Here is an 11530-nt window from a genome sequence, read left to right as displayed (position 1 = left end):
GGCGCAAGGCAGCCGTGCGCGCCACATAGCAGGACAGCGCGCGCACAGGACAGAGGAGATGAGACGTGGCTTCTTCCTCCGACCTGTGAGGAGGGGGAAAGAAGCCATCCAGGGTGATCACTCTTGACCTAAAAGAGCTTGTGATGACCTTTGGCATAAAAGCCGGGTTAGGGCGTAAAACAGCTGAACTGCCATCTCCTTGGATCCGGAGGCATGACGGAGCCACAGAGAGAGCAGACAAATCACTCACCCTTTTTTGCTGATGTTAGAGGCAAAAGTAGTACTACTTTGGCTGATAACATCTTAAGGGGAACCTGATCTAAAGGTTCAAATGGGGCTTTGCTTAGTGTGCGTAACACCAAAGCCAAATCCCACTGAGGCGCTAGTGCGCGTGACACAGGTCTGAGTCTCCGTACTCCTCGCAGAAAACGTTTCGTCAGGGGGTGACTAAACACCGTCCCGACCCCGAAACCCACATGACAAGATGATATGGCAGCAGCATACACCTTGATTGTGTTGAAAGCCAAATTCCTGTCCAACAACAGCTGGAGGAATGACAGCACGTGAGGCAGGGGGCACGTAATGGGGTCCAGGCTTTTTTCTACACACCAACGCTGGAAAGCTGTCCACTTGGCTGTGTAGGACGCTCTGGTAGACGCGGCCCTGGCTCCCTGAATGGTCCGTACAACATCTTGAGAGAGGCTCAGCCCCTCTAAGTGTTCCCGTTCAGGGGCCATGCCCATAAGTGCTGGCCTATCACAGGGTGACTGTTGATCGCTCCCTCCACCTGCGAGAGAGCGTCCCCGCGCCACGGAATTTCCCAAGGTCTGCCTGACAGCGTACGCTGTAGGCATGGAAACCAGGAAGCGCCCGTGCGCTCCGGGGCAATTAGGATCACTGACAGTCGCTCCTCCTGCACTAGGTCCAGGAACCGAGGGATCAGCGGGACTGGTGGGAAAGCATACAACAGTCCCCTGGGCCATGGTCGATGTGCGAACGCGTCCACCCCCAGGGGGGGGTGGTCCTGCGCTTTCAGGGAGAACCAGAGGGCGCATTGCGCGTTCCCACGTGCGGAGAACAGATCCACCTCTGCTCTCCCGAACCGGCTCCATACCTGGGAGACCAGCTTGGGATGGAGGCTCCAGTCCCCCTGGCGAGGACCTCCTCTGGACATGAGGTCTGCCCCTTTGTTCAGTTCGCCGGGAACATACATTGCTCTGATGGAGAGCAAGTGTGCGCGCGCCCAGATCAACAGCGGCCTGGCTGTGTTCAGAAGCTGCGCTGAGCGTACTCCGCCCTGGCGATTGATGTAGGCTGCCGCGGCTTTGTTGTCTGTGCGAATCAACACATGCTGATTCCGCAGCAACGGGGCAAAATACTGGATTAATCTCCGTACGGAGAGCAATTCCAGCACGTTTATGTGGAGGGACATGTGAGCCGGCCACTGTCCCCCCACTGCCTGTGACATACACGTTCCTCCCCACCCTGAGAGAGATGCGTCTGTGAACACCGAGATGTGTGACGTAACTCTGCCCAGGGGCACACCCGCTGACAGGACGTGGGGACTTTTCCAATAGGTTAAGTCTGAACCCACGGAAGGAGGGATGGCCACCATGCGCCTCTTCTGTCGCACGGGGTCGATGCGCAGGCGAATAAACCACCTCTGGAGTCTCCCCATGTGAAGGAGACCCAGGGGAATCACCACGTGACCAGCTGCCATCATGCCAAGCAGCTGCATCACGGAGAGGGCTGTCACCACGCTGCGAGGTGTGACGCGTCGGAGAAGAGCTGTCAGTGCCTCCACTCTCTGCTGTGAGAGTCGCGCTCTCATGCGGGCTGAGTTCAATTCCACACCCAGGTAAATAATACTCTGGGAGGGAAGAGGGCAGCTCTTCTTCCAGTTTATTATGAAACCCAGCTTTGACAGATGTGATACGAGCTGTACCGTCTGTAAAGCAACTTCCTCTCTGGAGCGAGCCAGCAATAGCAGGTCGTCCAGGTAAAACAGCACTCTCATCCCTCCTGAGGAATGCCGCGAGCTATGCAGTTTATAAACCAATAGGTTAAAACAGCAGGCTTCTGCAGCGAATGACCCACCTCTGGAGTCTCCTCCTGTGGGGGAGACCCATGGGGATCACCACGTGACCAGCTGACGCCAATGCCGAGCAGCTGCTTCAAGGAGAGGGCTGTGCGGGTTTGTGACACGCCGGAGGAGAGCTGCAGTTCCTCCACTCGCTGCCGCAAGAGCCGCGCTCTGCTGGCTGAGTTTAATTCCACTCCCAGATAAATGAATGTCTGAGAGGGGAGAGGGCAGCTCTTCTCCAAATTCATTATGAAACCCAGGCTTTGACAGATGCGATACGAGATGTAACGTCTGTAAAGCGACTTCCTCCCTGGAGCGAGCCAGCAAATAGCAGGTCGTCCAGAGAAAAACCTCACTCTCATCCCTCCTCTGTGTAGTGGCTCCAGCCTTCTCTACACAAAAAATGCGAGGAGCCAGGGAACATCCAAACAGCAGACGATTGTCTGGTCTGATATTCCCTGAAAAGAGAAACGCAGGAATTTCCTGTGGGGGGCGGGAGGGAGGGAGGGAGAGGCGAACTGCAGGGTGTATCCTCTGCTGATCAGCCTGCTCATCCATCTGTCCATCACACACACACTCTGAGAGCGAGCGCACATGCTCGAGATGTGTCGTGGTTGTCGTGGTTGTCATGGCAGGAGTGTTTCCTGTATCCCATTGAACTGTGGGGGGGGGGGAGAGGCAAACTGCAGGGTGCACCCTCTGCTGATCAGCCAGCCTGCTCGTCCATCTGTCCATCAGACACACGCGCTGCCACTCTGAGAAACACTCTGAGAGCGGGCGCACATGCTCAAGATGTGTTGTGGTCGTCATGGCGACGAGCCACGTCAGAGCCCTCGCCGCCGCTGCCCGTGAGGCAACCCAAGGTGGGCCTGGAGCGAAAGGGCTGTGAGGGAGCCTCCACACGCTGCGTGTCACTCCGGCTCTCATCATGAGGCGTACGCGCTCAGGGGATGAGTGGAGGTGTATGCAGTGCTGTTCACATGAGGCGTTACAACGGCGCTCATGGGTTTATTATGACCGTGTGTAGGAGACGTATCTCGGACAGAGGAATGCTGCGTGCTCTGCAGTTTATTAACCGATAGGTTAAAACCGACAGGCTCCTGCAGCGAGCCTTGCTGTCTACTAATCAACAGATTAGTGGCAGCCGGCGTAATTAGCGAACTCTGCTTTTGCAACGAGCCCCTACTAACCGATAGGTTATAGGCAGCACCCCCCAGAACGTCAGAACCGGCTCTGCTTCCTCGGAGGCTCTCGTTGAGCAGACCAGGAGTGGGGGAGCCTCACTCCCCTTTGACTCGCCGCCGGGAGACCCTGTCTATGGGGTGGCGGAGGAGCGGAGACGTGGGCTTTACGGAGCCCCCGCAACCGCAGAAGGGCGAGCCTGACGCCGAGGCGGTTGCCTCGGCAGAACTGAACGGTGAACCGTGGAGGGAGGCGGGGCAGGAGTCGGACGACTCCTGCCCGGCACTCGGCCCCAGGGACACGAGGCCCCCGTCTGCGGGCTCGTAAGCCCGGATGGGCCAATCGTCCTCCTCGGCCGCAGCAGCGAGAGCGTCCGCTCTCCGCTTCCTGTCGCCCGAGGGGAGACGGGCACAGCAGGTGCATGCACCCACTGTGCCCGTCTCCCCCCGGCCGAGGAGGGCACACAGCATGTGAATCCAGGCAGGACTCACACACTGTGTGCTAGTCATAACTCATTATGAACCCAGAGCCACATGAGGGACAATCTCTCACACAATTGTCACCCATGTTTACTCTGCAATTTGAAGTGTCTCTTGTGCTTCAGTAACGGGGTGCTGAAGAAAAGAGGGAGCAGATTGTCGGGCCTCCTTCCTATTTATACCGGAAGGGAGCCCGAGGGTGGGGCCCACCTTGCGGGCGGGCGTGGACTACAAGTGTTTCAGTGCTGTGCGGGTGCGCAGGGGGATTACCCAATAGCGATAGCCTTAGAGGGCGAAGCCATATACGAAATAGAACCTATGGATTAACCTTCAGCAGTGTTTTTATCGTTTTAATACCATTAAAGACAACTTTTGATCAGAAAACAACAAAGGTAAGACATATTGCCGTGTTGGCTACCTAATGCTACGTGGTGTGATGTCTTTGTTAGGTTCTCATGTCGCGAGTTCGGATCGGTCAGTAATGATACTAATACCTGTCGAATCTGTGCAATCTCAGCTTGCTAATCGATATCATGTTTGTGCAGATACGATAAGTAATAAGGGTATTGTAACGTGAGTTCTGTGCTTAGTGTGTTTTCGCTCAGGGCTAATTCAGAGCCTTTGTTATTACCCTTATGTTTCGTTTTGCTAAAAATGGTTAATATTGTCTGATAGCTGAGTTTCTTCCCGTTAAGTGGGTATGACACATTAATAGGTTTTTAAATGTTAAGAAGCCCTCAGAGGCTCAGACGCTGTTTCTTGCAGATGTTGTGATTTTTTTTTAATGGGGCTTAACATTCAGTTTCCTGCTGGAAAATGAATCCTCCTTTGTACAAACAGAGAGGCGTTTAAAAGCCAATTCTGTGTCTCAATGTACAATGCAGTAGAAAGTAGACTGCAATGGTAAGATAATCATGTCAACAAATTGGTTTCCATATTATTTGGAGAGCATTTACTTCAAATAAATACCTAATATGCTATCTGTGGCAGCTGTTACTACCAGCCAAAGCTTTCACCAGGCATATTAAAGGTTATGTTATTTTATTTGACATCACAAAATAAGACACTCAGACACTTTGCCCCTGCATCCTCTTTAAGAATGTGTGTGAATGTGTGAATGCTGACTTTGAAGGGCTTTGAAGAGCCGTAAAGACTGAATAAAGCGATATATAGTAAATACAGTCCATGATGCTGAATCCTACCAGCCTAAGTACATACACATGGATAAATGGAAAGCCACACCTAAAGAAGAGGCATGTCTTCTTTCCCCTGCCATTGACTTAGGGCAGCATCATATTGGAATTGGAGATTAAGGCAATTTATTTTGATTTGAAGTTCATTTAACTAGAGTTAACTTTTTGTCACTTGTTGATTTTTTTACCCATCTTTATCTCTTTAAATACTTTAAAGAAGACATATTATGCTTATTGTCAGGTTCATATTTGTATTTTGTGCTATTACTGTGACATATTTACATGCTTTAATGTGTAAAAGGGCTTTATTTTTCTCATACTTTCCTGTGCTGCAGCTCCTCTTTTGCTCTGATTGGTTAGCTAGCTGGCTCTGTTGTAACCGCTTAGAGATATTCTTAGCCCATCACATTCGGAGCACTTGCCAATAGAAGCACGAGTGTTACTTAATAATGTGACGGAAGAAAAACAAAGGAGTTCACACAGAGATTCAGGCAAGGGGGGGAGTGTGTTGAGAGAAACTCCCTCTGGCATGAACTTTGGTATTTCAGCCTATAACACTACATGAAAGGGTTAACCCCCCATTTGATGTATAACCTTTTTCTCATAGGGCTTACCCTGTTCCTTCACAGTGAGCATAACAAGTAAAGTGTTGTGCAGTCTGAGGTTTGTATACACACATTTAACCAAATAAAAGAACCAAATAACCATTTAACCAAATAAAAGAAGCCTTTCTGTTTAATGCATCATTTAAGGCCAGTCGCAGCAGTTACATCTTTCACTGAAAATGAGATTAGCTGGGCAATGCTGAAGGAATGTTCTTCCCTGGAAGCACTGATAGAAGGTGCCGGGCTTCTTGTCATTTCTGTAGAGGCCGTCGGGCTTGCCGGCACAAAAACTTCCAGAAGCGGCAGTTGTGGTGGTGGGAGTGGTGGTGGGTTTGGTAGTGTGAGTTGTAGGAGCAGTGGCAGAAGTTGTTTGGTTTCCTACGACGGGATGGGTTGTAGCGATCTCTGGTGCAAGTGTGGTTTCAGGAACTGGAGGTGGGAAATCTAGTAAGAAGAAAAACAATACATTTAAATTAAAGACATTATGGAAGGTTGTACAGTACTTCCTAAGGAGATAGTGAAATGTTGAGATATTTGTTTACCTGAATCCATAAGAGAGCGCAGATAGCTGATGAGAGGATAGTTTCCCTCGCCACAGAACTGTCCAGCAAAATCATCCAGGTCCAGAGACCAGATGAAGGCACCTCCATACTTGTTATCTTTTATATACTTTGCCTATGGAATATGAATTATAGAGAGTTCTTCAGTCTAAAATGCAAATGTTGTTATTTTAAACGATATGATTTGTATTTTTATTCATAGAGTGAATACGTGTCTGATCACATGAACCCTCAAACATAAATAGAAAACACAGAGGCTATTATTTGAGATAACCTTGCCTCCAAAGATAAGAATATTTTAGTAATAAAGCAGTTAAAAGGTAAAATGATACATGAGCAATCGTTATTTGCCTGCACAATTGTAGGCCCTGAAAGGTTTATCAAGACCTTATGCCAGAATAGGGTTTAATTAACGAAGCCACATGTTTGAACTACAATATATTTGTCTGGCAATGTCAAAAAAAAAATGATCCGAGATCTTTTGATAATTAACTGAATGTACAAGATTTTCTCTTGTTTCCCCATTAAAGCTTGTTTAATGTAACCCTGCTTGTATATTAGTATCTGAGCAGAGATTGACTTGCAGAGGACACACAGTTTACTGCGTGATAATTGTGATTACCGTACTGTTAATTATAGCTTGATCTGCTTTGTAGTGTTTTTCTCTGAAGCAAAAATGCAAGAAACCTGTAATGTTTGCCAAAATAAATAGTTTCCAGTTACAGTGCCACCTCCAGCTCAATATAAGGCATTAACATCTGTCTGTGCTGTGCTCATTGTCATCAGCTGTTCCTACTGTAGTGCATAGCTGGAGAGTAGTGGTAGAGTGGTATATCTATATGCTACTTTTATCTTGTTCATTATCTCAATGAGATGTGGAGGAAGATATGTTTTTATTACCTTGAGTTCATAGCTCCTTCTGTTTTCGAACCCAACCCACTCATTTTCTTTGACGGCATAGGGCACCATTTGATCATCAATCCACTTGACACTGGCTCCATTGAGGAAAGTGCAGATCTGTAGAAATGGAAGGAAGTGGTAATTAAACATCCTCCACATGCTTTTAGACATATATTCATGAGGGCTTGTACTAATTAAATCTGCACTGAGTTAATTTAATCATGAAATTGTGTTTCAGTGTTGCTCTTCATTGAACTTTGACTGACCTCATAGTTGGACCAAAACCCAGCTTCCCTGGTGTAGGGCCCGGCAGCGGCTGCTCCGCTGGCTGGTGCTCCAACACCGTTACCTGCTGTTGTTGTGCGAAATGTGCGTCCATATGTAGTGAAACCGATTAAGAGCTTTTCAAGAGGAGCTCCTTGGTCCCTCCAGTATTTCATGGAAAAGTCCTGTGAGACAAAAACATTTTAATAGTTAAAAGACAAGGACATATAAGTATTCAGCTTCTGATTAGTGAGGATGACACATTCATGTTGTCAAAGAGTTTACTCACCACATTGTAGTAGATGTTTTCGCCCTGATCGGCAGAGCCACGGTACAGAGGGCTGTTGTGACCAGTGAACGTGTCCCATGCTCCGTGGAAGTCATAAGCCATGACATTTATAAAGTCCAAAAACCTGTAACACAAGCATGATGTCACATAGTACAACAAATAAACCATTTATTTGGTTTCAACTTTGAAGCTAAATGACTCGCCGTCACTGGAACTCACTTTGAAACTTTAGCAATCTGATATCCATTGTCGATGTTTGCCTTCCCAGCAGCCACTGCAGCTGTGAGCAGCAACCGTGGTTTTCTGGTTTCAGTGGATTCCTTTCGATAGGCGGCGAGTAATTCCTAAAAGCAAGATTTAAATAGTTGAGGATAATGTACAATATAATATTACATTGCTGTAGTGTAGTATCTTAAATCAGGGTGCTATTTTGATGTTTCATTCTACAGGATCAGTGCTGGATGCAACTAAGTACATTTACTCAAATACCATACTTAATTACTATTTTTGACATAATTCTACTTTACTTGAGTATTTCCATTTTCTGCTACTTTATACTTCTATCCCATTACATTTAATAGGCAAATATTGTACGTTAACTCCACTTAAACAGTTACTTTTGACATGTACGTGATATGCACAATGTGATATAATTCAGCTGTACTACTAATGTGCAGTGTTTTAAAATTGGCACCATATTGACAAACTACAACCTTAAAATCCCCCAAAATGCTAGTGTTAGTGATAAAAACAGAATAATTTAATATTGTATACAAATGAAATACTGTGAAAGCTGATTGAGCTGAAAACACTTCTGTAGTCCTACTTTAAGTAACATTTTGCATTCAGGACTTTTACTTGTAATGGATATTTTCAGACCATATAATTTGTAATAAACTCAAGTACAAATTCTCAAGGATCTGAGTACTTCTTCCACCTCTGTGTGGGATTATTTCATTAGTGCTGCTATGGGAGGTCTTCCATACTGACCTGGCAGAGGACTGTGAACCTCCTCTTGTCCTCTGGAGGGCTGCCTCGTGCTCCGGGATACTCCCAGTCCAGATCCAGCCCATCGAAGCCATGCAGTCTCAAAAATCTGATAGAAGACTGGATGAATTTCTGGCGGTTGGGCTTGGATGAAACCATGATGGTAAATCTGTAAATGTAAAAGAACTTATAGCAACACTGTTCATGATGTTCTTGTTATTATATGAGATAAAGCAGTTTCACAGCTTTGTGATTCCTCGTGGACTCTGTTATGGCAATTGTGGTATTAAAGCTTAATACAGTGTAATCCTAATTAAATGTAACTGCTGTATCCTGGGAATGGCATGTAAATGTATGTCTGATAACAGATGTGGGTTTTATGACACTACAGGAAGGACGAAAGACAAAGGAAGACATTTGCTCTAGGGGAGTAGCTACGACACCCAACTGTGCTTTGTAGGCTGTGAGTTTTGCCTACTGCCATAGCGCGACCATCCTGGATCACATGTTATTGTGTTGTCATGTAAAGGACCTTTGATGTGTCCCTATAAGAGTGGCTTTATATCGATATTGTTTTTCTTTGCATATTTGCCTAACTCATCATTTTCTCTAGACAGCAGCTGATTTTAAGTTGCTACGACAACTCACTGTGATGATCCGAAGTTCCACCCGCCGACAGCCAGCAGAGTCTTCAGACTAGGGTTTCTGTGAGAGATGAAGATAAAATGTATTAGTGAAAGAGGAGGTAAGATCGTTCCGTTTGCTGATAAGGTCAAAGAAGCACTCTTTATATGTACAAATACTTAATGACATGAAACAATGCCCATGATAATTTCACACAACCCAATGTGCATTACATGTAAAAGTGCATGTACAGGAATATGCCTTTTACTCATGATCTCATACTTCACTTGCTACAAGTTTCTCCTTAAAACGCTTTCTTTGCTTTTAGTATTTATATTTGCTATTGCCAATTTTTATTTTGTTATCTTCTTTTGTTTGTAGGTGTTTCTTGTTACTTTCTGTCCATTCAGTTAACGTTTCACCACTGCAATACATCTAACCGTTTATTAGTCTTTGACAATTTCGTCATATGGAGACTGAAGGATACCACTTAACCAGTCACACTAAACACCATGTAACTTCCACCCACCTGCCGATGTGATTAGCTGTTGTTAAATAACAGCTGATAAGACTGCAGGATATATTACTGGTCCTGCATTAATAACTCACCTGTTCTTCAGCTCATTGAAGGATCTGTAGAGAACATCATCATTCCACTCATAGGGGGCCAGTTCGTTGGAAGGGCTGATGATTGAAAATGCGTAAATCAAGTGTGTGCAGAGGTTGGGGTCCACATTGGCGGGCAAATATTTGCCGACACCTGGTCTATACTGGGACCAGTTGGTGAAGTAGCACACCAGTTTGGTTGAAGACACTATTAGAGAGAGGAGAATATATTTAGAATAAGTTATTTAGAAGCAATGTACACAGAGGTGGGAAGTAACTAAGTACATTCACTCAAGTATTGAACTTAAATGCATTTTGGATATACATGTACTTTACTTGAGTATTTCCATTTTATGCAACTATTACTCCACTACATTTCAGAGGTAAATCATGTAGTTTTACTCCACTACATGTACTTTGTACCTTTAGTTACTTCACAGATTTGGGTTAATAGTGTGAAATATAATCAACCCTTAAATTAACTTTATTTAAACCTGAAATGACATTCACAAGCTACCCTGCAGCATACAAATAATTAAATCCAGCTGCACCTTTACCAGTTTTAATAACACTTTAATGCATCAATAATTATAATCAAAACATTTAATATATATTAATCTGAAACAGGCCAATCTGCATAATGAGTACTTTTACTTTTGGTACTTTAAGTATATTTAGATGCTAATATGTCTGTACTTTTACTTGAGTAACATTTTGAATGCAGGACTTTTACTTGTAACAGAGTATTCCTAAAGTCTGGTACTTCTTTAACTCAAGTATAATATCTCAGTACTTCTCCCACCTCTGAATGTACATGTATTATAAAGTTATATGAGTTATATAATGAATGCATACCCAACTGGAGACACATCAAAAGGGACAACCCTAAAAGGAAAAAAAAAGGTTTTATTTCTCCAAAATGTTCTGCACACAATCACTGTCTTTAAATTAATACAAAATTGAAATAATAAAACTTACCGGCTAAGATTGTTAGACGAGCCATGTTGTGTCCGCTGAGCCTATTTCACAGAGCTGAAACAATTAAAAAATAATTGTGTTTTATGAATTTTGCATTATAGTTGCCAACTATATCTAGTTAACCATATAAAGTCATTACTACTGTAGGAGGTATTTTCCGCACATAGCAAAACATGTATTCAGAAGAATTATCTTTATTGTAATACTCGGGTAAAAAGAAATGTTGCAATCATTCCCCAGGTGGAGTTCAATAAACAAAACATACATTTAAACAAGCACTAGTTAAATCAAATGTAAACATTGACAATTGAACACGTTAAACTGTAAATGTAGTTTATTAAAATCTCTGTGTGCTCCTGACTTACCGGTTCACAGTCGATCGGCTGAATGTTCCTTGGATCCTCCTGGAAGTCCTTTTTATAGACGTGATAAGAAAGGGACAAAGGCTACGTGACAGTGAGGTGACATGAATACTCCTGAGAGACAATAATTGTCACTGTAAAATTCATATTAGACTGCAAAGAGCCGCTTTCCGTGACTTGACTTGAATGTCATATCAATTTTTATTGTCTGATAACTCGAGATCAGAGCATTAAAGTTAAACTTGCCTCTGTAAAGTGTCTCAGATCAGGACAGCTGACCAATTCATGCAGATAAGATGAACTTGATAAAAGTATAAACTGATGCGTTGTATTTTATATGACTTCAGGATTACAATGGTTTCAAAGGGTAATTATGGATGTAAATTGCTCTTGTTTGTCTTAGATTGTTAACCTGATG

At 44.6% G+C, this 11530-nt stretch overlaps 1 protein-coding gene across 1 annotated transcript; it reads right to left on the bottom strand.

Annotated features, from left to right (window-relative positions):
• Nucleotides 1-5638: 5638 nt before the first annotated feature.
• Nucleotides 5639-11152, bottom strand: LOC117479436 (acidic mammalian chitinase-like). The gene is made up of 12 exons (XM_034126380.1): nt 11116-11152; nt 10751-10804; nt 10628-10657; nt 9776-9980; nt 9191-9247; nt 8546-8711; nt 7775-7899; nt 7556-7679; nt 7269-7451; nt 7003-7119; nt 6085-6217; nt 5639-5986 (listed from the first exon to the last, which is right to left on the bottom strand). Exons 2-12 carry the CDS (start codon nt 10773-10775, stop codon nt 5685-5687), a joined length of 1467 nt encoding a protein of 488 aa, XP_033982271.1. The 5' UTR covers nt 10776-10804; nt 11116-11152; the 3' UTR covers nt 5639-5684.
• Between the last annotated feature and the right edge of the window lie 378 nt (nt 11153-11530).

The sequence above is a fragment of the Trematomus bernacchii genome, unplaced genomic scaffold (genome assembly GCF_902827165.1).
Source record: "Trematomus bernacchii unplaced genomic scaffold, fTreBer1.1, whole genome shotgun sequence".
In the NCBI taxonomy this organism is placed as follows: Eukaryota; Metazoa; Chordata; class Actinopteri; order Perciformes; family Nototheniidae; genus Trematomus; species Trematomus bernacchii.
Note: the sequence above shows the minus strand (reverse complement) of the source record. Positions and strands in the feature narration are given on the sequence as shown.